The sequence below is a fragment of the Strongylocentrotus purpuratus genome, unplaced genomic scaffold (genome assembly GCF_000002235.5).
Source record: "Strongylocentrotus purpuratus isolate Spur 01 unplaced genomic scaffold, Spur_5.0 spur5_scaffold_19, whole genome shotgun sequence".
NCBI classification, from domain to species: Eukaryota; Metazoa; Echinodermata; class Echinoidea; order Camarodonta; family Strongylocentrotidae; genus Strongylocentrotus; species Strongylocentrotus purpuratus.
The window spans coordinates 13,935,824-13,962,396 of NW_022145604.1; the positions used below are offsets into that span (position 1 = coordinate 13,935,824).

Here is a 26,573-nt window from a genome sequence, read left to right on the forward strand (position 1 = left end):
CTTTTTTGCAGCCAACATCAAATTCTGTAGAACTTTGCAGGAATTATGAATATGTCATGTATGTCCTATCTGTGGAATTTCAACCTTAGCAGTGTCCTAGTATTCAAATTATGCAAGGAAACCAGTTTACCTTCGAGACTTAACTCTAGACAGTGCTAATGACCATATGATATATGATATATATTTACTAACATCGAGTTGCATATAAAGTCACTAGTATAAAATCATCACATTTATCAAGTTTCTGGGAAACTAGTAGAGCTTGTCCGGAGTTTTTAATGACACCCTTAGTGATAAATAAGTTCACATACTAACATAATAGTAATAATTACATTGAGGTGTCATAGTTGAGTGGTTTAAGCACTCGACTTTAAATGCAAAGGTTGTGGGTTCGATACCCTGACATGGCACTAATGTCCTTTTTCCATAACCAGGAGAAACCCCGGGGACCTGGTAGGATGACAATAGCCTTTGTGAATTGTGATAGTAATTGCCATATGCCCTCGCGCTGACCATACTGTACGAATACTCCCCAGGGAGTGAAGATGGTGCTCATTGTGCTTGAATGAATCCGATGACCTGGGTAATAATACCTATAAAGCGCTTAGAGGTGGTATTCCGTACTAAGCACTGTATAAATCCATATTATTAATCCTATACATTTATCAACACAGTATATGAAATATACCTATGAAGCGCTTAGAGATGGTATTCTGTGCTAAGCGCTGTATAAATCCAGATTATTATTCATATACATTTGTCAACACAGTGTATGAAACAGAATAAAATAATCACTTTCATCAAGTTTCTGGGAAGAGTCCTGGAAACCAGTAGAGCCTGCCTGACCTGTCCTGGTCGTCCACCCATACTAAACCTTCCTTGACCAGCTGATCCTATGAGAGGGAGAAAGAGAGGAAGAATAGGACAACAGAGCCAGGATACCCACAACGAAGAGAAAAAAGAGAGCAGTGACAAAAATAGGATGAAGGAGACAACAAATTGAGAGGGAAAGAAGATGTAAAGAAAAGAGAAGAATAAACATGTAAATACAACCAACATCTGAAAAGACTAGCTTAAAATTAGGTTATTCAAGCTCATCTCTCCTGTCCCTTCTTGTCTTTAACTTAACTTTATTTCTATAAGAATCTTAAAGCCCCTCTGCACTGCTTATAGCTTATTACGCCCTCTATATAGCAAACAATTCCTAATCGGTGACCATTGGTCCCCCATGGTCCCCCTTTCCTTATGTTAATTGAGAGCTTTGATGAGATAACCATGAAGGGAGGTCTAATCCCTCCTGGACAAACTAGTTCAGATAGGCTTTAACATCTGGTTTCTTTACAGGAAGAAAGAGAACATTGTATGTATCATGGGATCGATAACCAACAACTTCAAGATCATTTAAAGACCATCAATACTACTGGGCCAGAAGGGATTAGACCACACAGCGAGGTCACTGACAGGTGGCTATCTCATTAACTCAGCTCTCAACTAACATAAGAAAAAGAGGATCATGGGGGACCAACAGGCACCGATTGAGGAAGTTTTCTATATAGAGGGAGCAAGTAGCTGCAAGTAGGACAGTGGGGCTTTAACTGTTTCCAGTGCAGATAAAGATATACAGGTGTTTCCTAGGGTTGTCATGGAGCTAATCAAGACTGGAATTTTGCTAAACCACTGTGTTGCACGAAGTAATCCTATTGTTTTGTGTAAAGTTGCACGTGTGGCAAATGAGCATCCATTCAAGAGAGGCAAATACAGCAATTGAAGTGTTAAACATTTAGACCGTTAGTTGTAAAATTGCAGTTCAAATATCCATTCAATATTGTTTAAATATTGCCTTCAGAGGTTTAGATGGCAATGCTTCAACCTAAATTCGCAAAAAAAGCAGAAATGTATGCCCATATGTTTGATGTTGGAGTGCACTGGCGATATCTATCCAGGCCGGATCGATATGATAATTTACCAAATATATCAATTAGTAGGTGATTTCTCGGCAAAATTTGTGTCATCATGTATTAGTCAAAACATATTCTTTCATATGATTGGTAATAAGAGCTTCCAATTCATTTTTTGAGAGGGGGGTGTTTCCAAAACTGGTCTATCCCTTTAAACTTGATATCATAATAATCATACCATAACTAGTCTTGCTCTGTCTTCTTCCCATTTCAGTTTGGTCTTCAGATCTGAGACAGACACACATCCGGTACCCTAAAACAAAGAGAAAAATAACACTTTCAATTATAATGGCAGATACACAAAATATGTTGAACATATTGACCAGAAAACAAATTTACTGATTGCACAATACAACTGTTAAACAAAATATATATTGCTCAATGAAAACAATCTAAAAATTGTATTCCAATGTCATTAATGTAGTCTTTTCCTGGAAAGTTTTTTAGAATACGAGTATGAACACTACTGAGTTAACTCATACAAGCTATCGAGATTCAAACAAAGCCTTTGCAGGGATAATAAGAACACAACTAGTTTAAAGCCCATCCATAGCACACTACACGTTCTGACTAAGATCCAATTTTGGAAGAATTTGAAATGATAGCATTTGAAATGAACAGTTAAACCTGTCAAAACTTCATGACCAAGGATCTGAATAGTCATACATGTATTATTAATAAAATCTAAATTTAATGGGATATCATGCTTCCTTTGAGAAGGATAAGCTAAATTGTTGTCTGACCAGTGACCAGTACTAATAATGATAATAAGTTAAACCGAAAATGGAAATTCTTTTTGCCCAATTGATCATGAGCCCGGCAGCCACTGAGCAGCGCCAGATCGAGGTTGCTCTATCCTTTAATTTTGAGCGCCAAACAAGGTAGCAGCAACTCCCGTCTTTTGACGTCTTTTGGTATGACGCGGCCGAGGTTCGAACCCATGACGGTCCTCCCGGTTGTGAGGCGAACGCTCTAATGACTGAGCCAACACACTGTGATGGTCTATGATTTGAAGCCTATTCTGTTTTTAATTTGATTTGAAAAAATACTACAATTCCATTTATTAGTTTTCTTATCATTATTTGGAATCCAAATCAGGGAGAAGATGTTTGTTTACATTTTCATATCTATCTACTATTATTCCCATTTATTTTAAATGAGGTTGTATGAGATCTGTGAAGTGTGCGTTGGGCTATTAAAACTCCCCTGTGCTACATTATGTGGTCCAAATTAAGCCCTTTCAGAGATAGTAAGAACACAACTAGTCTAAAGCCCATTGCACAATATACGATCTAACAACGATCCAATTTTGGACACTCACCTGTGCTACATTGAGAACACTTGTGTGGTCCATACTAAGCTCTGCCGGTACAGACTGAACGATGAACCGCCCATCGTCCAGGCAATGAAGACCGAATCCATTCCCCAAGATTTTCAGCTTCTTGATAGCTCTTTTGATGTCATCGCTAAAGATGAGAAAAAGAAAAAGGCAAAAAACAAGATGAATGGGAATAAATGCATGCATGCATGAGCAAAGGACTTTACCTCTAAAACCTTGTCCACATACAATGTATGCCGCGGAAATCCACTATAAACCGCAGGAGTGAATTAAGCGTAATGCACTTCACATATCATAACATGCAGGTATGTATGGGAACGTTCTAGTGCATAGCTTTTTTTCGTTATTATCACTTACCATTCATTTACATAAAGTTTAAATTCCACATCAAGAACATGAAATCTCCTTGATAATAGAAAATATGAATGATTTGAATCAACATTTTATGCCATTTAAAATAAATTTTACAAAATATTTTCATAGATGTTAATGGCTTCCCATAATTTTTAAGTCCAACTTAGGATCTTTGTGAAAAACCCCTCTGAAAGAAACTTCAACTTCAAGATGTACTTACAGACTGACATCCTGGGCCTGCTTTGTCTGTCCTCTCGTTTTCCTGACTTTGTGGAGCAGCTCTTCAAGGTTCATGAGTCCTCCGTTGCGATGCTGCGTCGCCAGGCAAACCTCAATGATCTGAACGCCAATTTCATAGTAGAAATCTCCAACTCCTAACATCTCTGACCAGAACCCTTTCCCGGCTGATAAGAGTAGGAAAAAAAATCAAATTATGACAGAGATCGCTAATAACAACAAGCAAAAGAAAAACAAGTACAGTCAAAACCTGGTTTAGTGACCACCTGTCTACAACAAGAACATTTTTTGTTTCCCTTGAAAATGGTTTCTCATTGAAACATGTACTAAAGGAACCTGTCTACAAAAAACACTTTTTGTGTTTCCCTTGCGGTTTTTGCGGTTGCCGTAGACAGGTTTGACTGTACAAACAAAAATTGGTCAACTTTGATAAAACTATCCGTTGCAAGGTATAGCAACATTTCATTGTCAATATCTCTTGGCAGAAAACTCACAACTCGAGTCAGGACTACAACTCTTACCAAAACCGTTTCCCAGCTGTTTGTTAAGAATATTTAAAAAAATGAAAATATAGACCAAGATCACCAACAAGGACAGGCCCAAGAAAAATAAGTAAAAAAAAAGAAAGGGTTCTACATCCGTTGCAAAGTCTAGCAATATTTCATTGTCACTATCTCGCAGTAGAAATCTTATGCTCCTAACAGCTCTGACCAAAACCCTTTCCCAGCTGTTATTTTTAATTGGGTATTGCTTAAACATTCACTTATTTCTTTCTCTCATTTTCTCTGCTTTTATTAACACCAAGATAATATCCAGGAGAGTGTTTCACCAAGACTAAGATTGACTTTAAGTTGGACTTAACTATGGCAGGCTGTTCATGCCACCGTTTTCTCTCACCATTTACTGGCATTGGTCTATCAAGGGACTTGCAAAACATGGTCACATATCTACATTTTTTGATAGTTCATTACTGAAGGGAAAAACATTACAGATCATAATTGAGAGACCAAAAGTGAGAGCAACCAGTGGCATGAATGGTGTGCCATAGTTAAGTCCAACTTAAAGTCAATCTTAGTCTTTGTGAAATAACCCCAGGTGAAGCTCCCCTACAGAGATCCCAACCTCTTGACACAAAAAAAACAGACAGAGTATCCTAAAAAATCAGAGTTTGAAGAGAAAAATCAGATTTTCATGAAAACTCGACACTAGTCTACACTGGCGCGTTGGCCCTGGGCCAGTAAAATTTCAGGAAAATGTTACACTGGTAAGAACGGTCAAGTAAAATGTTTGCTCGATCATCAAAATGTAATGAGAAAATTGTAAAGCAAAGTTTTTGTTGGGGTTGCAGGGCTTACTTGTACATGTTTCTATGGGATTCCGTGGTTTTTAGGGGTTTTTTGTCTTTTTTTTTTCTTCTTTTGTTTTTTGAAAAATGAAAAATCTTATTTTAAGAGGTGATATTGTATTATTGTATTTCACTCTTATTATAGAACTAAATGAGTTTTAATCGTACTGGTTGGCATCTCTGCCTTTAACCACTCACATGCTAATGGATCGACTCCAATGGTGGCGCACATGTCCTGGAACTGCATCCTAAACTCTGGGTTCTTCTTGATTTCTGACTTATGGTTGGCAGCAAACTCTTCAAGATTGGTCCTGAACACCTCAAGCTGTCGGCTCATCTGATTCAACTGATCCTCCGCAATCTCAGATCCTTTGTCCTTGTACTTGGCCTAGGTGGATAGGTCACCAAAAAAAAAATAAAGACTGACACTGGTGCAGTACAAGCTTATTTGAAATACATTTTAAATACATTCAGGTTGGTCATGAACACCTCAAGCTGTCGGCTCATCTGATTCAGCTGATCCTCCGCAATCTCCGATCCTTTGTCCTTGTACTTGGCCTAGGTGCAATGGTTACAACAAATTAGAGATAGAGACTGGTGCAGTACAAGCTTACCGGGTATTTGATTTTTGGAATACATTTTTATTTGTTAACAACTAAATTATTCATACCCTTAACAAGTTTTGTACTTTTGTAAGTACTGTAGTTGAGTAATTGATTTCTTCCAATTCATGTTTTTGAGAATGTGACATATTAAAGGTCGTCAATACTACTGGGCCAGAAGGGATTAGACCACACAGCGAGGTCACCGACAGGTGGCTATCTCATTAACTCAGCTCTCAACTAACATAAGAAAAAGAGGATCATGGGGATCAACAGGCACCGATTGGGGAAGTTTTCTATATAGAGGGAGCAAGTAGCTACAAGTAGGACAGTGGGGCATTAAAGCTTACCGGTACATCTAAAAGTATTTGACAAAGTACCTAACTCAACCAGTGCACCTTTTTTTCTTGAGTTACGAAAAACACAAAAAAACATCAAATTTACAAGGGGTATGAATAATTTAGTTGTTAACTGTAAGCTTGAATGACATGTAGCTGTTCCTGATAGATTTGGCTTTAATTGATTTGTGTATCAGCAGGATTGGTCCAAGGTAGTTCATATACATGACAAGAGATGTACATCATTACTTAAAATGTCCTTTTCAACTTGGAAACCCAACATTTGTGCCAGAGTCTAACCTTCTATTTTTTAAGTTTGCTATCTCAAAAAATTGATGACATTTCGAAAATTAGATATCACCAATGGAAAAAGATGAAATTTTCTTTGGGATTGGGTGTAAAATTATGAAAATATTGACAAAAGATCAGCAAATTTTGCGGTCTGTTCCGAAAAATACTTAACTTACCGATAAAGGTTTGGAAATTTTCATTTTAAGAGCAGATATCCTCAAAATTATAAATAAAAAGTGGTGCCAGCTGATTGTATGATATCTTGCCTTGCAAATTATGAAATTTCTATAGCATTTTTTGATAAATCAGCTGTACTAGCCTCATTGCGCGAAGTAAGGTCTAAATGTTTTTATGACTTTTTTTAGTTGCAGCCACACATAGGAGCATCACTATCCTGGCTGTGTAGTAAAAGCTGTGCTTTTGATTCTCAACATTTCAAACACCACTGTACAAAACTCAACTGATTTCACTCAAAATCAGTACTTTAGTGACAATTGATGACACCTAAATAGCAGTAAAATACATTTATTTCAACTTACTAATGTTAAAAAGAATAATTTAAAAATTCAAATTGTAAGTCTAGTGTCAAATTTTGCTTACAGCTGCATCGACATGATTGTGTACAGTCTATGCGATATTGTGTGGTGTGTGTATTTGTGTATAGACTTCTAGGTCCCTGCCTCACAGCATGTATGCAGTGCTAGAGGTCAATACGCTTTAGCATTGACTCTCTATGCTTTGCTGGAGTGGTTGCAGCGTGCACGCCGATCCGACATCAAATTTTTATTTTAGATTGCGATATTTCTTGAAGCCAAGTTTTAGTATATTTTTGCCGTCCATCTGGTAAAAATTGAAATTAATAAATTTGTGGAGAATATGAGAAATCATAGATCGAATATCACATACTCTAATACCGGGACACAAAATCTCTGCGAACTTTGGTCACCCATTCATTTCATATGCATACTTTACATAGAAACTGATTAGCCTACTCCCACATCAATAAGAGTATGTCGGACCACAGCTAAACAACTGAATGCAGAGTCCACAACTTTTAACACCGTTTATCCTGAAGTTTAACTTTTTACTTTACAAAATTGAAATAGAATATCTTACCTGAGCAAGTTTGTGTTTGTTGATTTTCCCGAGACCTGCCGCTCGCCGCATGATGAAGCCGAAATAATGACAATTAATTCGATAAACATAGGGAAGTTTCCTGTGTTGTCACTGTTCCAGCTTGTGATGGCGCTCTTCAATTTTTTTTATTTTTTTTTTTACTTCCAGATAATATTAAAGGTATGGGGTCATGAATTTGGTTCAAATTAACATGATATTAGCATATGCGTTCCTACAATATGCATTGATCGTTGTCCCTGTTGAAATGGAGTCTTAAGTTATGAAATTATAAATAATAAACTCTTTATGATGTATAGCTCCCTCTCAAGGTCAAGATTTTAGCTATGAAACAATCAATGTTTCTTGACTAAAATCGACCGATTTGCTATTACCGTTTGGAAATTATATACTACATTCTGAGATTTTCATGGTTGCAGCTACCATTGTTCGGCCGTAGGCGCTATTGACATTTTTAAAAATTTACCGGGAGCACCGGTAAATTGTTATATTCAATTTTTCTCGAAAACAGAAGTGTTTTAGGAGTTAATTCTTTTAATGCTTATAATACATCCACAGTGGCATCCAAATATATCAAAATTGTAAAGATTCACTATCCACCCAATTTTCAAAATTTCCCAAAACTTTGCATTACCTTTAATATCGGAACAAGCCCCCCCCCCCTCATTTTTTGTATGTGTGTGTGTCATTTTTGTTGGATATCCCCCCCCCCCCCCCTTGAGTCGTTGCGAAATTTTTGGGACCAAACAAAAAAAAGTTTTTTTTTCAAACATTTGGGATGAATTGACAAGGGTTGATAGCAATTACTGGCGTCGGGCTTCAGTTTCATTCAACAGCTTTAAACACATTTCATCAGGATCAGGTCCCGTGGAACCTTTTTTCAAAGTTGGGGAGGCTTCCGATCAGGTAGAGCGTACATTGGCGTGGGGTCGAGGTGGCGGAGCCCCCGGAAGCTCGGGGATTTTAGCAGGCCAGGGGATGCGGAGCGTCATTCATAGTGAGGGGGAGCATCAACAACAAGGGGGCACTTTCCGGGAAAAAGGGGCACCTACAAAGGGAAAACTCAAAGCGAAAATATACAATTTTGTAGACATGGTTATATACCCCTACACTATGATTACATTATCAGGGATGGTTTCAATGATTGTTTCTCTCTTTACATGGTCCAAAATACTGTTTAACCATCATACACATACATGTACCTTGCAGTTGGGTGTGCATGCTGGTATAAATATTTATTTGCGAGCGAGCAAAAATTTGTGAGGTCGCGCGCAAATACATCTTATAAGGAGGCAAAAACAACCCTGATGGGGGTCTTAAGCTGAGCATAATCTAATCGTGAAAGACTGAAAATATTTTTGATAAGAAACATAATAATATCAACTTTAAATACGAGCTAGTGTAGCGAGCCAAATTTGGGTGAAATCGAAGAAAAGTTGCTCTTAATAGCTTTAAATTAGAAGCACTTTTTGGATGGAAAGGAAAAGTACAATTACCAGAGGTGAAAATGGGGCACCCCTCCCACTTAGTAACGGCCCTTTTAAGGGGCACTCACCAGAAATTTTTTAAAAAGAGGTGAGTTTTTCTGAAATCTTGGTTCTACATTCCAGTCTTGAGCAACATCTCGATTACTTTCGCTCGATTTTTTCCCAGCTTCGAATATGTTGTAGCTGTGAAAATCCTCTACACTAAAGTGATATTTTATTTTTTAATCAGAAGTTTGGATCATGCTGATATTTTAACAACACAATGTGATTTGAGAATCCCATTTTCCGTTTACGTGCAATGTCTCTGTGTATAATATTTGGTATAGTGGTTAAAGCACTTGCCTTCCACCCCGACGACCCACGTTCGATTCCCGGTTGGTCACTTTTCTTTCTCTCTCTCTCTCTCTCCCTCTCTCTCTCTCTCTCCGTTAACAACAAAGATCCTTTAGAAAAAAAACAGGCAGACCAACTCATTCGTCTTCAAGTGACGAATTCATATCTCGTTTTATTAATAACCATATTTTCTTCTTCTTCTTTTTTCTTCATTTACCCCATTTTCCCTTTGTTTCTCCTCCTTATTTATGTCTTCTTTCTCTTCTTCTTTCTCTTTTTATTCCTTTTACCATATCGATTGAATTACTAAATGTATTAATTAATATTTGCCTATTTTACATTGTACTTTTTGCATGTTGCAGTTATATGTTGGCTTTTAGCTGTTACTTTGAATTGTTATCAATAAACCTTACCAAAAACCTTAACCCTATCGAATAATAAAACAGTCTGCCAAAAAACAGGTGGACACTCTATATTGTTAAAAATGTAATTATGTAAATCATCAATAGAATATAATGAAACATATATCAAATGAAAGGAATATTACTACCTCTACCAAGTACCAACATATAACTTAAGATCACGTTTTGAACTTTCACGTTTGGAAAGGCACATTCAATTAACCGTTGCAATTTTGAAAAAACGGACCCATTTTTAAAGGTATTTTTTGTCAAAAAGTGACCAATTAGAGCGGCACACCCCCGTATTCTTAATATGTGAGTACCCCCCCCCCCCCCCGGGGGGGGGGGGGGGGCGTGGAGTACGCAAATTTGATTTTGCATTAATTAAGCACTGTAACTGCGGCGAATTTGTCCCCTGTTGACCTTTGATTTGAAGAAGTGAATAAAATAAGGTTTTAATTCGCTTTTGTGCAATACTGAAAGGGAAAATAACTTAAAATGTTCATTCAGCTTTCCATTGACATAAAGTCGTATTTTCATCGGACAGGGTATTTAACAATGAAAATTAAAACAATAGAAACCATGAGGATAATTGATGAGCTCAGGATGATTCTTTTTTCTTGTTTCTGTGATTGGTCTTTTTTTGAAATTGTTTTAATTTGACTCTACAAGATGGGAATGGTCATTAACATTTAAATGGCCAGATGCCAACTTTTGCAAATTTCTTTCAGAGACTCATTTATTGTTATGCTCACTATTTTTTGTATTCATTGATTTTATTTCTCAAAACTTCATTTCTTTTTCGTACATATCATAGTTTATACAAAACTGCAACATCATTATAACAAGGCTTTTTTTATCATTTGATAAACGAACATAAATACAACATAATTCGTTGTTCATAATTTCACAATGTATAGGACTAAAATATATCACAATCGTATAATAGGAAAATATTACCGCACTACTAAGATTTAAGAGGTCATACTAAGAAACTTTACCAAAGACGTACTCGCACAAAACTAGCTGGCCACTTTTTTTCAAATCGAGTGGTCCAACCCTGGAACAGCTTATCTAACGACATAGTGTCTGCACCTACTGTGGCTACCTTTAAGAGAAAACTGAGAGCCCTTCCCATAGGACAAGAGGGCTAATCAACCAAGTAACCAAGTAAGTAAGTAACCTACACATTTATTTCATCCCCAAAACTAGAACAAACATTTCTTTCTTTTTCAGAATGAGACTGAATACTTACCAAAAAAAAAAAAAAAATCATATTTTTTAACATATTGTTATAATTATGAATGAATCTGAAATTATGAGTTTTTCTTTTATTACAACACAATATAGCCCATAACCACCTCCCTTCCTTTCCACCTATGTTACTCGTTGGACTCCCCCCCCCCCCCTCCTTTCCCCTTCTCCCTCTCCTTCTCTCTCTCCCTCTCCCTCTCCCTTTTATAAAAACACAATCTACCCCAAAACCCTCTCCCTTCATTTCCTCTTATCTAACTCATTGGACTCTCCTCCTTTCATCCTTCTCCCTCTCCTTCCCCCTCTCCTCCCCCTCTCCTTTTCCCTCTCCCTACCCCCTCCCCCTCCCCTGCCCCTGCCCCTCTTTTCTACTTGACTTGAAATGGGGATAGGGAATGCATTCTGGGACAGGTTTCTTTACAATATCGAAATGACTTAAGCTGTTGACTGTGTTCCATCTTGTCCTTGCCCGTGTATGCGTGAGTAGTATGATTCTAAGTGGATATCATAGTACAGCTGCCTCGGAGTCGCTGGATGAACTCCTAAACGCTCTTTCCATTAGTGCCTTTAAGGATCTCCGCAAGGCAAAACTCATACCCCTTGGAAGGATCATGTGTGCCGTGTGCATAGTGCTTTAGAGCCCGACCCACAGGGTCTTTTGCATCCACCCAACGAGGCATCCACATGTACGGTGTCCATTCGGCCCGTCCAGGAAAGAACTCTTCAAAGACCATTCGATAGTAGTAGGACTCCTTTGTAGTCGGAGTAACGAAAGGGAACTTTGTTGGAGCCTCATTCAGCATGCTGTCTGTGATCTGTAAATTTCATGGCAAAATAGTTTTGACAAAAGAAAGGATAACTGTTCGGCTCAGTTTTATTTTAAATTCTGAGAATGAGCGTGAGCTTTGACTTCAGGCCGCTGACTACAAAAATGGAAGAGATGCCCTTGTGGTGCACCCAAGAAAGTAAAAACAGAAATGTTGTTCCAATTTTGTTTCGAATATTCGACCTAAACGAGTGACCTACGGTGATTCGTCCCAAGAGTAGTATGGCTTCCGATTTAATTAACTCTTTAAATAATATTGAGTCTAATTAATAGTGATATCAAAACTTCGCCCTATATACACAAAGCTGTATCGAAACACTCAAGAAAGGAAAAGATAGATAATTTACAAGGGCAAAACGAAAGGGCGCTGCACAAAGACCGGACCGCGGGCCATGTCAATCCGGATAGCTGGGGAGGCTCTTTTTTATCTTTTTTTTTATTTTGGTAAACCATAAAAGGGCTAGGGATTATGACTGAATGAATATGATATCATACCTGTTCTTCGAAGTGCTCCGCGAGGATAACATACCAAGACTTCTCAACGGAAGACACGCCATCAGTAAATCCTTCCTTGGTACGCCACAATATCTCATCCGGAAGTACAACACCATCATCGAAGGACTTTCGGATCAAGAACTTTTCAATACCGTTGATTGGTCGGCGTAACGCTGCCGGAAGCGAGAGGTAGTAGGATGTGAAAAGGTGGTCCAAGAATGGCACTCGGATCTCAAGGCTAGAATGCGAAAAAGAAATACCCAAATTTTACGGAATTGTGTCGATTAAAATAAAACACAATCAAAAGGACCTCCGAAAAATTACCTTTCAATATCTTACTGTTCTACCCGTGGAATCATGGATTATGTAATAATTGTAAAGTTCAGACTTTTCAATGGCTATCAAATTTGCGTCAGGTTGATTTTCAGAATGGAGGCGATTGCCCGGGTAGCAACTGTTCCAGAAAGGCCACTGTCCTGTAGTTGTTGTTCGGATGGAGGATCTTAGCGGAGTGCATAAGAAATGTCCTGGTTAGTAGTTGGTGGTAGTCGTCCGTTAGTCGCCCTGTCCTTCAAGGGTGTTGTCTGGGTGCATTTTGGTTATCCGAGCTTCAAATATCCTAGATAAGTAATTACCATGCATACAGTTATTCGATCACTTATCATTACAAATCGTAGGTTACCTCCACATCATTCTTCTTAAGTTCAATTAATACTGAGTGCAAACAAATCGATACGAGGTACTGACCTTCCGTTTTATTCTGTTTCAATAGAATTCATATTTGTTTGCACCATTTAATTTGTGAGATCATTGTACAATGTGAAAGTGTAAAATATGAAACAATAAATTGAAACTGACACGATAGTCCTGTAATGTCGTTGCCCACTTACTGCAAGTTGACCGAATCGCTTTTTGATTTTTCAACAATCTTTTAGAAGGGGATATTGTTTTGTTTTTCTTTGTTTTGTTGTGTGTTTGGTTGTTTGTTTTTGTTTGTTGTTCTTGTCATGTCTAAATGTAAAAGAGTGGTATTTCCGAAAGCAGACTAACTTTAGTCTATGGTTTAATACACCATGGAATGCCAAGTGTCCATAATGAATATATTTTTGAATACTTTAATCTGTCAATAAATTAAAATTAAATGTAATCACATAATCAATAAACAACAATTATAATATAATTATGTAATCATGGTTATTTAAGGACATATCAAATTATTCAAAAATATATTCATATGGACACTTGGCATTCCATACTTAGTCGGTGGATTAAACCATGGACTAAAGTTAGTCCGCTTTCAAGAATACCACCCAAAGACTCTTACCCATGTACCGAAGATATACGATCTGCTCGTAGGACGTCATACATGTAAAGATCTCGGAGAAGCCGTCTGCTCTCAGCATCCCCTGCCTCGGGGTTCGGCTGCTTGTGAAAGTAAAGGTAGCCTTGCGCCAGCTCGTCCGACCCTTCGCCTGAGAAGACCACTACGGTATCGGTCTGCTCACGAATGTACTTGAGTAAGAAGTGCATGGCTATCAACAGAATGAGGGAGGATTATTCTTTAATAAAATATTCTTTTCACGAAAAACAAAACAATCAAAACAAGTCAATGCAAAGCGTAGCATCCCCTCGCAGGGTACACATGGCCTATATACGCCAAAACAAGTACCTCCATTGGACTATACTATTATATTACTAGGCAAGGAAGTTAACAACATTTTCACATATATAACTAGGTGTTTTTGCATATTTCAAACTTGAATAATATTGCATAGGCCTAAATATTACTTAATGAGCTATGACCTTTCACCTTTGACCTACATACTCAGAAATCGAACTTAGGCTGTACATGTCATATCAAATTTCATTAAAATCCGTCAAACAATACTAAAGTTATGGATCGGAAACCAGATTCGCATATTTAATGAGCTATGACCTTTGACCTACATACTCGGAAATTGAACTTAGGCTTTTTTTTTATACCATGTACCTTCATTTCAAATTTGATTAAAATCCGTCAAACATTACTGAAGTTATCGATTGGATTGGATTGGACGGCAGCGTTACTATATCCCCTCCGACTTCGTCGACGAGGGGATAACAAACAAGTGATACAAAAACATAAGTCAACGATTTGTTCCTTAAAAGAAAGAAATATCACCATTATATATTTGACCACCGTTATCGTTTAGCTATGTCTTTCATCTGTATTTTTTAATAAATCGGTGTATATCAACGATTTTGGATGATTTGTTTTTCGTCGTGTTTTGTTACCTCTCGTTTGTCGTTCTTTTATTCTAGTTTGGCGCTTTATTTCTTTTTTATTTCTTTTTCGTCAGAGTCAGTCTCGTCATATTAAATTTCGCAAGTCATCAGAAGTCACGTGTCACATACCTATACTGGGTCTGATGCTCATGATGTCAAAGGTCTCTAGTGTGTATATGACGTCACGAACAGCCGCAATGCCTTCTGGGATAGTGAATGGGATCTCATGATGCTCACTGCCGATATGAGCGGCAACCTAAAAATAAAAAAATAAAAAAACGGAAAAGTCCGGTCGTCGAAGATGAGAAGATGGACTATAGGTTTAAGAAAATAAAGTCTTCGACATTCTTTGCCTCTGTTGAGAGAATAAGTTTGTCGCCAACAATTTGTAAAGTTTTAATCTTTTAGTTTTTGTCGTCCTACACCCACCATTAAATCGGATCAGCGTTTTTCAATCGCGGTGCCGCGGGATAAATCTAGTTATATCAACAAATTATTTTGGAGTAAGTTCCATTTCATGAAAAACGAAATATAAGAAACTGTTTTTTAGAGTATGTAATTTCATGAGAAAATAGCATTCTAAAGTTAAAAAGTGTACTTATTCCTCGTTCGATTCGCTTCGTTCGTTCGTGTCTCCTTAGATCAAGATTAATGTAATCTTGATCTTCGGAGTAGTTGCTACAACTGGCCGTGTCAGACACGTTGCCCCGGGGTGCGAGATAGGACTCTTGTAGCGTGCCCTCATTTAAAACAATTATACAATAACAGTTAACATTACATTTAATTAATAGTGTGAAACTATTAAAATTACTCTCATGTTACCATGGGTGTCGATCTGTAACTGATACCTATTCATCAGGGGGGATGATCTATTCATTCATCCCCCCCCTGATGAATAGGTATTACGTAAGGATCGAAACCCATGCATGTTACGGGAAAAAGTATTGCATATATATATATTATGAATCAATTGATTTGGTCGATCCAGTTCGATGGCACAAACACGGCACTACTGGACAGAGATCCTAATAATTACAGAGCTTGGTCTTGTTGCTCTGTTCGCCAGCAGTTTGAGGATATGGAATCCCGCGGCACATTACTCACAAGAGTTCTAACAAGCCAAGCTTATACATAGCCTATAATAAGAAATGTTGTGCATGTACCACCTACCCGATCGATCAAAAACTCAGAACTCATAACTGAATTTAAAAAAAAAATAAATAAATAAAGGAAAAAAAAAAAACACGAAATGGTGACCATCTAAAATGTCATAGTTGTGATAAATATCTAGATTTATCAAGCACCAAAAATAAATAATATCATGTTCAAGAACAGGATATATACACTTTGTATTTTTCTTTCGTGTCCTCAAATGCTCTGCCAGGACTTGGCACACTGAAGAGCCTTCTCATTTGCTCGCGTGAATTAATTAGAAGCTGGTGCCCGAATAACATTTTATTTGACAAAATATGTTTTATGTCATTTATATCAAAATAACATTTACTAGTTCGTCCGCTGCACTCGCTCGCAATATTTAGAAACGCGATGATTCCGGGCAAAGAGATGCCCCCAAATCCTCATGTTTACGTAAATATGGCAGTAAGTTGCCTGCATACCTTATGTTGTATCTTCTCTAGTGTGTTGATTAAAAAACATTTTTAAAAAAACATATAAAAGATGTCATTTTTGGCCCACTCGCTTCAGTCGCTCGCAAAAAATAGAAACAAATATACTCGTAGGTGTGCAAATGGCACTTCACGAGTTTCAGAGTGATGTACACGTAATATTATGCGAATTTCGGATTGGAATGACACGAAACTTTTTATTTCTGAAAAGGGTGCCATGACTGAAATACGGGCTTGGACGGAAGAGGCTGAAATGGACAAAAGAATGAATGTTGGATTTCCCGTTCCTGCTCAACAGAGACTCTAGACTATTTATTTACCTTTCTCGCAGCTGCTATGTCAGGACTACCTTCCATCCCGACAGAAAATGTTTGTAGTGAGTATCCACGTGGTTGTTCACGTAGAGCCTCGGATACCACGGCCGCTACAAGACTGGAATCAAGCCCCCCTGAATGAATTAATGACATCAAGACTTAATAGTAATGAATCAATAAATTTGATGATTGCAAAATAAGATCCCCAATACTTCAAGCCATGTTAACGAAATATGACACCTTAGTTTTCTCTTCGGGAACTATTTCATATTATTGTCTTTCAAATGAAGTACACTTCTACTTCTCGAGTCATTAAACAAACTCGGTCCAGTTGAGGTCTAGTCAAGGACGGTATTTCGTGGTACAGAATTTTGGGAGGAGACCAAAAGATGTGTCATCATCATTCTGTTCTTCCCTTAAGTTGCACACAGTTCCTCCGTCTTTACTTTAGCCCAATGTATGAGGACTCTGAATCGAAAAGATCAATTAAAGCCCGTGTGCACTAGTATGGCCAGGAGGGATTAGACCTCCCTGCATGGTCACTGACAGGTGGTTATCTCATCAAATCAGCTCTCATTTAACATAAGAAAAAGGGGATCATGGGGACCAATGATAACCTATAAGAAATTGTTTGCTATATAGAGGGCGCAAGTAGCTATAAATAGTGCAGTGGGGTTTTGAGGGCAATTTCACACGACCATTTTATTTATGTTCGGCGGTGGTCACATAAGGGTGACGGCCAGGGCTATCGAAATCGCCTGAACAAAGACCATAACAAACTACCGAGCATCGCTAGGAAGAGAGAATCGGAATACCTGATAATAAACATCCTATGCGTCGGGTACTCATCAACCTCTTCCGGACAGCATCCACGAAAAGACGACGGATATGAGACAAGACGTCATCAGAGAGACCGACTGTAACCATGGCAACAAAGACGTTAATGAATATGACGTTATATTTTAGAAATTAGGCAAGCGATTACAAAATAATAATCTAAATGATTTAGAATTTTTTTAATATCCTTGCGAACAAAATAAGCACTTGTAAATCTAAACAGCCTAGATAGTTTGTGAAGAATACAAAGTCAATATTGTGGAAACAGGACCAGACACCTTTTTACTTAAAGATACTATGTCCCATTCGCAGCCAACATCAAATTCGGTAGAACTTAGCAATTTTATGTCCTATCTGTGAAATTTAAACGTTATCAGTGTCCTAGTATTCAAATTATGCAAGGACTTCACCAGGGGCGTACGCAGGATTTTTTCAAGGGGGGGGGGGGTTTAAAATCGGGCCCAAAATATTTTGCTCCCGAAAATTTAAAATCGCGCCGGCCGAAAAGTCGCTCAGTGGGGGGGGGGGGGGGGGGGGTAAGCGGACCTTTTTTTTTTTTGGAGTCCAAGAAAAAATCGCAACGACTCAGCCAGCCGAAAAGTCGCTCAGTGGGGGGGGGGGGGGGGGGGGGGGGGGGGATAAGCGGACAATTTTTTTTTTGGGGGGGGGGGGATAAGCGGACAATTTTTTTTTTTTGGGGTCTCGAAATTTGAAAATTTGACATTTTTCTTTGTTGGGGGGGGGGGTAAGGTCATTTTTTTAGGTTAGCCGTGGGCATATATATATATATATATATATTTTTTATATTTTTTTAAAAAATAATAATAAAAAAAATTAAAAAAATCCAAAGGGGGGGGGGTTTAGGTTTTTTTAGGGGGTTTACATACATAAAAAAAACCAAAGGGGGGGGGTTTGAACCCCCAAAACCCCTCCCCTGCGTACACCCCTGGACTTCACTGTCAGACACTATTGAGTGAGTGACTGACTTCTTTTTTTCTTTGGTAATAACATACATATTAATGATCGAGCTGTAAAGTCTTTTACTTTATTTTTGTGAATGGAAATATTTTTTCTTTTCTTGGCAGTGAAGATTTGGTTCGGCTACTCCCTCCACTTTAGTATTTCTATATTCTTCCATGCTGATGATATTTAAAAATAAAAAGGGGAAGAAATTAACTTACATTCAATTTTCATGTTCACGTCGATTTCATTCGATTTCGGTTTGGTATCAATTGAATGGAATCGGATGGGGTCGGAAGCCGTGGAAACTTTGCCATCGGAAAGTATGTTGAATGTTTGTACATGACCCGGTGGGAACCATTTAATATCACTTCCGGTGCAGAGACTCACCAGACCTAGATACACAGCGAAGAGATTCATTCGAGGAAAGATATGTCGTTTAAAAATAAAAGCCCTAGAAAAGACGCTCGTTATTGACATAGACATTATGGCAACTGATGGATATCATGAGCTGATTACAAAAAAAAAAAATAGGAATATGCTAAATAAATCTCATATCTATACAGTAGGCTTGCGGGTGCACCATGTGTCAGAGAGAGAGGGGGGGGGGGAGGATTGAGGAGTCCTGAAAAGGACTCTCGGTAATCTTTCTTTAGGGTGTGTAGTCCTGAAAAGGACTGTTTGTGTAGTCTTGAAAAAGACTGTTGGTTATCTTTCTTAGCTTATAGTTCTAAGGAGAACTATAGCGCTTCGAGAGGATGAGTGGCGGGAGTGGCTCGACGTTTCGAACAGGTTGACTATCCGTCGTCGGAGAGAGGATTCAGGACTCCTCAATCCTCTCTCTCTCTCTCTCTCTCTCTCTCTCTCACACACACACATGGTGCACCTGCAAGCCTACTGTATATCTACATCACCATGCAAGCCGACACTTACAAGCAGCATCAATGCCTGTTCTAGTTTTAACATGTAGATTTATATTGGTTAAATAAGTATTCAAAATGTTTGTAAAGACCGATTTCATGTGAGATTTTCCTTTCAATACGTTTGGCTTCTGAACAGAGCAGGATAGAATCATAGGGCGTGGTCGTAAAAGAGCAGTTTTATACTATACAAGTCGCGGCCAAGGTGCCTCTCCATTTTTACCAAATCATGAATCCACTCAAGTTAAATTAAAGGGGGTGTAGCATGACGAGACTACGTGTCTTTCCAGTGGCCCGACTCGGGGCCAATCGGGTATCGACGAAGACGACGCGACCGCAGTATTCAAATATACATGCAACATAGAGGCTGTTCACACCGGCAGAGATAGCGCGCGCTAGACCGCGCTATCTCTGCGGTTTGGAAGGTACAACGACGTTTCGGTCCGCCCAACAGCGAGCCACGGCGAGCCAAAATGGCGTGCCACTGGAGCACCTCTTGGGGGTGGTCCACGAGAGAGAGCGCGGTCTAGCGCGCGCTAGAAAAAAAGGGGGGTGCTACGATAGACCGCGCTATCTCAATGCGGTGTGAACAGCCTCTAAGTTACGCAAAACCGAAGCGTGAGGAGAACTTCGGACTGTTTCGCGATCACGCTAGCGCGCGGTGACCGTTAATCAAGTCCATGCGTTTACGTGCAGTTGTCCAACAGAAGTCGTAGATGTCGTTAACCAGTATTTGTCATGCTACATCCCCTTTAAGAGTATCCATACACTGGTTATAACATGTAGATTCATACTGGTTAAATAATGTTTCAAAACGGTTGCAAAGACTGATTTCGTTTGAAATTCCATTTAAATACCTTTGGCTTCTGAACATAGTAGGAGAGAGTCATTGGGGGTTGAAGTGAAGAGTGGCTTAATTCCATAAGTGTCCCGGCCAAGATGAATCTATGGGAGATATTAAGCAACCAAAGTACAATATTCATATCAGTATAACCCATGTAAGCAGTGGATGGGTATGTTCATTAAAGGGGAAGTCCCCCCTTACATTCCCTTTATATTAAGTTCGTTTTTGATAAAAGCAGAAAAACGAGGGAAAAAATTTAGTGAAATTTTGAGCAATATCCAAATAAAAGAAGGAAAGTAATGAATTTTTTGAAGTTGTCATCAGTAAACCACAAATTGGCAACACTGTGACGTAATTTGGGATCTCCTCTCCATTTTCCTCTGTATAGAAAATTTCAAAAACTTTCCTTTCTCTTAGTTATTAATGACGTAATAGATTTGTTCTAAATAGGGGTTGTTCAAAAACATATTTGCAATAATTATATTTAGGGTGAATGTAAATTTTAAAGCCTTGTTATCCTAAATAATTATCCTTTTGATAACTTAATGAAATAAGAATCATCTCTAGACATAGTCCTGGGCTTTCCTTGCCTCGATAGGTTAGTAAGCTTGCGTCAAGGTCAAAAAGCAGATACATATGATTAGTGACAATAGTCGAGGTCCTAGGCCTGCTTGTAGTCCTTGGTTTATTAGGTTTGCGCATGGGATCAAAGGGCCGATAACCCCCAACACAAACAAGCTAGGCACAACTACAAATATTACAGATTTAGGACATGTGAAATGTTTTTCTCTTTGGGGGAGGGGGTGGTGTGTTAAGTCCGTTGTCTGTCCTCGAGTGGGTCTAGTCGACGTGATCTACAAGGAACTACAATGAAAATGCACAGTGCCAAATATTTGCAAATTGGACCACTTGTGCATCTATAAAGACCGAAACTTTTTGTTGCCTTGAATAGTTATTCTCATTGACATATAATAAAGAACCTGTACATTTTTACACATATTCCCTTTTACATGATAAAGACCGCTGTTTTAGTCTCACTCGAGTGGCCATAAAATAATAAGAGTATCATACCTGTTTTTTGCTGGTGTCCAATATACAGAACGCAAAAACCCCGTCGAGCATGGAAGCAGCGAAATGAGCCCCGCCTTTCAAGAAGAGATGAATAATAGCCTCTCCATCCACTTCGGTCTCGTACGAGAAACCATAAGCCGATTGGATCTGCGGATAAGATAATAATAATATACAAATATACACTGTCTTGAGAGGTTCTGGTTAAAACTATGCGCAAGAGGTGGCTCCAATAGTACTATTTGCTGATACCGAAGCAAATGGCACTTTTGGAGTCACCGAGGCCCATAGTTTTAACCAGTGCCTCGAATAGAAGGCATTGTATATTTGTTTTATATCCTGCATCAAAAAAATTATTTGAAAACAAAATTAAAAAAAAACATTTTTGGGAAGAAAACAAATTTAGAACAAAAAATGTCAATTTTTTTATCTAAATAGATCTAAAATATTTTGTTTTTATTTGAAAAGAAAGAAAAAAAAAATCACATTTTTTTTTCAACTCACAAATAGTACTCCCAAATAGTACTCTCATATAGTACTTTTTCAGAGCAAACCTTAAAATAGTTGAAATATTTCTGGTCACGTGACGAGCTCTCAACCAATACATTTTTTATGCATGATATACCGGTAATACCATATTTATAAAGCGCACAATGAGCAAAAGTTACTCTATGCGCTGTTCAAGCATGAATTACGAGAAATATAATCACACAAAAGTAATAAACAAAGAGAAATATAAGACAAGATGTAAGACATCAAATCCAAATTAGTCTTGTTGTTGTGCCCGCGGTAGGCACAGCCCGAATACAGAACCCGCAAGGAAATCTGGACATCAAGGAAGACTAGAACCAACATTTAAATAGTTTTGAATATATTTTAGAGCGCTCGTGGGCTTTATACGGAAAATAAAACCAAACCAAACCACGCACACTGGTCCGACAACCCAGGAGACCGACTTTTTCTATCTTCCCTTATTTAAACCTTTGTTTTGTCGGTCTCATTGGATAGGGGGAGGGGTGCCGACCAGGCACGTAGCCAGAGTTTGGTGTTTGGGGGGGGGGGGGCACATACATGTAATCGATCGAGGTAAAAAAAAAGGGGTCTTAAAAAATTTCAACCGATCTTCGAAATTTGTGGGGGTCACGTGCCCCCCCCCCCCCCCCCCCCACCCACCGTGGCTACGTGCCTGGTGCCGACAGAGACAAGAACGGGACAGATAGGAGAACAGGGTCACAATACAAAGAGTAGACAAGGCCAAATAAAGAAGTAATAGATCGGGGGTACAGAAGAATACAACAGTTTTATCGTCTAGAGATTGATTATCTCTCTCTCTCTCTCTCTCTCTTCAAGCCTGTATGATTCGTTGTAAGGTTTTGTGAGAAGCAACCTATTTTGTTAAATCGCGATTCAAGAGGATTTGTACACCTGACTCGGTCCGAACAAGTAAGAGTTTTTAGAATGTCTTTTTGTGTTATAAACAAAGCAACTCCCCCCTCCTCCCCAATCCAGTAGTGGTTCTAGGGGGTTTTGAGTAATAACATTATTGTTCGTTTGTTTGTCTGAGAAGATATATTATATTGGGGTTGATCTCATAGGAACTGGGAGTGAATCAGACTCCCTTTTACAAGAATAAAACCCTGTAGCCTTGTCTGTACTGTCTTTATAGGTAATAATAAGACAAATTTTTCGAACTCGAAAATACTCCATTCTCCAAGTCCAAGCCTGCTTCCCACATGGAGCAAAATTAATACAACCACAAGTAGCTAACGTATCCCACTCAGAGCGAGATGTATTTTTAATCTCGCGTTTCAAGATTCAACATTCAAGATAATTTATTGTCATGCAAAAAATACATAAAATTTGTCTTCAGACATTAAGTTGCATATACATGTACATTTTCCTAAATATATTAACACAAACAAAACGATTTCACTTTAACATAACATTTAACAATCATCACAATTTTAATTAGGTTGCGTTAAAAGAATAAGATTATACTGAGGAAGGCAGTGCAATTAAAAAGCTTGTTATGTTTTGAGCTCGTACATCCAGGCACTTCCACGCTATATAGAACATCCAGCTGGGATAGGTTTATGTTGTGAGTGACAATGCCGCTCTTTAAAGCTGACACAAAACTATCGAAAGTTAGAGCCTTCACTTCTATCCGAATGTGATCGTTTTCACAGCGAGTCGTCAATAAAATATGGAATGCGCTTCCGATCCAGCTTATGTAATTGATAGCCCATCTGTAAACTCATTCAAATCCAACCTAGAAAAAGCATGGAGGGCTAAATATGACATATACACACTAAAGAAATGTTTCCTTGCTATTTCGTTGTCCGAAGCTCCGACATAGGCGCAATCCCCAGAACATACAGACATTAAAGGTAAAGACCAGTTATGGTCATGCGATTGCATTGTGAAAGAAACGTTGTGGAATCGATCAGAAAAGGTTGATCATCTAGCATCTAGCATCTGCAAGGTTCTGGAATCATCAAAATGATAAGAAATTTGGCCCATTCTTCGTAAAGTTACAAGCACTATACACAGAAAGATGTATATGGGACTACCCTATATCTCTCACAGACCATGAGAGAAACAAATTTACCAAATATATGAATTAGTAGGCGGTTTCCCGGCAAATTTTTTATCATCATGTATTAGTCAAAACATATTCTTTCACATGATTGGTAATGAGAGCTTCCATTTCATTTTTTGAAATTGGGGCGTTTCCAATACTGGTCTTTACCTTTAATCCTGCTGCAGAGGGGCATATAAGTAATTATACTTGAAGCCCAACATCAACGTAAATCAAGGTAAAACATGAAAATTACCTTTTTGTAGTTATAGATCTCGCCGTTGTACATTAGCCACAAATGAGGATATTTCTTCAACCTCATGGGTTGCATCCAGTAGGATCCCCCGACGATGTTCAGGCGATGAAAGCCCATAAAACAGGGACAGTTAGGGACGTCGGGCAGGTGCTCGAAGCGGAATCCGTCCGGCCCGCGATGGCTAACCTTAGAGGCAGATGATATAAGTCGTGCGACTTGCTCGCTGGTTTTGGGCGACCAGGAACCACCGAAAAGCGCCCATATTCCGCACATCTCGATCACGAGGATTGTTTAATTGTGACCCCTCGCTCGAATGCGTTCAGCTAATCAATGGATGGTAGGTGAAGTGTTCGACTCCGTAACAGCAAGTATTACTGGTTTGAGTGCGTCGGAGCGAGAGCGTGAATAATTATGTAAGTGGGTGCGGGGTGGGCGTGCGGGAGTGGCGTCTTATTTAGAGAATAGCTGTAAAGCAGAGTGAGGTTGTTGTTGTTGGTTTAGTTTTAATGGCGCCTCTCATTCAAAGTTGAACATTGTCTCCTTGTGAGGGGTGCATTACGGCAGTTCTAGGACAATTACCCCCTGGTCAATCACCCTCGGAAAATTACCCCCGGAAAATATCCCCTAGGATAATTACACCACGTGGATGATTACTTTCGAGGACAGTTACCCACCCCCTGAAAACCACCCCCTTTGAAATCACACCCCCTCCCCCGAGAACATTTACCCCCGAAAAAAATTCAGCTTTTTATAAAAACCGAATTATTATCAGGGAGGACTGTCCCTTCACTATGTCCCATTTGCAGCAAACATCAAATTCTGTAGAACTTTGCAGGAATTATGAATATGACACGCAAGTCCTATCTGTAAAATGCAATGTTAGCAGTGTCCTAGTATTCTAATTATGCAAGAAAACCCGTTTACTTTCTAGACATTACTGTCAGACACTACCGTGTGAGTCAAAAAAAAAGTTTACACCTAGAAAATTGCTAATTATTTTAAAAATCATCTATGAACAGTTTAGTATTATACATCTTATAAAAGAGTGTTTTATCCCAAATCGTTTGGTATCATTTTTGTGTGGTATGTGTTCACGCTTGGATGAACATGAGGCATTGTTTGCGAGAATGCAAAAATCGACTTGCGCCAAAGTGATGACTACAGCATGTATTATGTTGGGATTAGCGGAGTGAGAGAATGAATTGAATGTATCCAGTGAAATGCAGTGGATATACCTTTTGCAGAAGCAAATTCACACACACACACACACACACACGCACAAATGTACGTTGATATTTGATATTCGATATTTGATATGTGTGGCATGATTAATTTTGTTAGGGATGTTATTTGGATCTGCAAAGACCGAATTAATACTCAAATCCCAATTGTTTTATTCAAACATCACACAAGCAACTTTGGTGCAAATCGACTTTTGCACTCTCGCAAACAATGCCTCCTGTTCATTCAAGCGTGAACACATACCACACAAAAATGATACCAAATGATTTGGGATAAAACCCTTTTTCATAAGATGTATATTCATTTACTGTTCATAGACGATATTTAAAACATTTAGAAATTTTCTAGGTGTAAACTTTTTTTTGACTCACCCTGTATATTGAGATGCTGACTGACTTCTATTTTTCTTTGATAATAAAGATTTATTTACCTCTCTTTAGTATGTTGAATATAAAATCTAGTCATCCATCTAATTGGTCGAAATTGAAGTCGTGATTTTAGCCATGCCCGCCTACCGGTCAATATTTTTTTTAAAAGATGCCCGCATGCCCTCCTACCGGTCAATAGTTTTGTTAAAGATGACCGTTGCCCCGGGTAACGGGCCGCATAAATACGTTTTGCTGAGATCCCCATTGGTACGTGTAAACAGTTTCTCCGTGCCAGCGCGGATACCATACAGTGTTTTTTGTCTGCTATTCCCAAGTGATCGTAGCATTCAGGCAACTTCTCAGCGATGATTTACAGACAGTGTCTCAGATTTTCTGTGATGTTCCTTGGTTTTAACCAGTACTTACTGAAGAAAAGGATAAGGTAATAATTCCTTGTATATTTGCTTATGAATTCGGTATATAAAAGATATATCGATTGCTTTAATATTCGAAGCATAGCTGTTTCTATACTGGCTCTCGGGGACGTTACATCTTGATTTAATTTGAGAATTATAACTTCCTTACAGACCTTTAAGTCCAAGCTGAAATCTTATCTTTTTTAACAATACCTGTACTTGGCACTATGACACTCATCCGAACTTTCTCGTCCAAACTTTCTCATTCTTTCTATTTTTCTTGTGCGCATTGTTTAGATAGACGGCGCTATACAAATGCCGCCCGCTTTTTTCTTCTTCCTAACCTAGCCATCCTCGCGCTGCATATTAATATTTTGATATATATATATTTGCGTTGGTACGGTGTGGTGGAGATCAAAATAAAATTGGCCAGATTCTGGACTATCTAGTATGTCGTAATCATTATGGACAAGTTACGACCTGTGT

General features: G+C 38.5%; 2 protein-coding genes across 2 annotated transcripts; both read right to left on the minus strand.

Moving 5' to 3' along the window:
• Positions 1 to 253: 253 nt before the first annotated feature.
• On the minus strand, positions 254 to 7,703 carry LOC115926048 (vacuolar-sorting protein SNF8-like). Its single transcript, XM_030990354.1, has 6 exons — positions 7,581 to 7,703; positions 5,432 to 5,621; positions 3,872 to 4,055; positions 3,280 to 3,424; positions 2,137 to 2,211; positions 254 to 893 (listed from the first exon to the last, which is right to left on the minus strand). The coding sequence occupies exons 1-6, from the start codon at positions 7,629 to 7,631 to the stop codon at positions 801 to 803; spliced, it is 738 nt and encodes a 245-aa protein (XP_030846214.1). The 5' UTR covers positions 7,632 to 7,703; the 3' UTR covers positions 254 to 800.
• Positions 7,704 to 11,426: 3,723 nt separating this feature from the next.
• Positions 11,427 to 24,483, minus strand: LOC755913 (asparagine synthetase [glutamine-hydrolyzing]). Its single transcript, XM_030990355.1, has 10 exons — positions 24,062 to 24,483; positions 21,231 to 21,377; positions 20,173 to 20,260; positions 18,617 to 18,790; positions 17,414 to 17,515; positions 16,605 to 16,732; positions 14,789 to 14,915; positions 13,719 to 13,926; positions 12,395 to 12,632; positions 11,427 to 11,888 (listed from the first exon to the last, which is right to left on the minus strand). Exons 1-10 carry the CDS (start codon positions 24,332 to 24,334, stop codon positions 11,616 to 11,618), a joined length of 1,758 nt encoding a protein of 585 aa, XP_030846215.1. The 5' UTR covers positions 24,335 to 24,483; the 3' UTR covers positions 11,427 to 11,615.
• Positions 24,484 to 26,573: the final 2,090 nt, after the last annotated feature.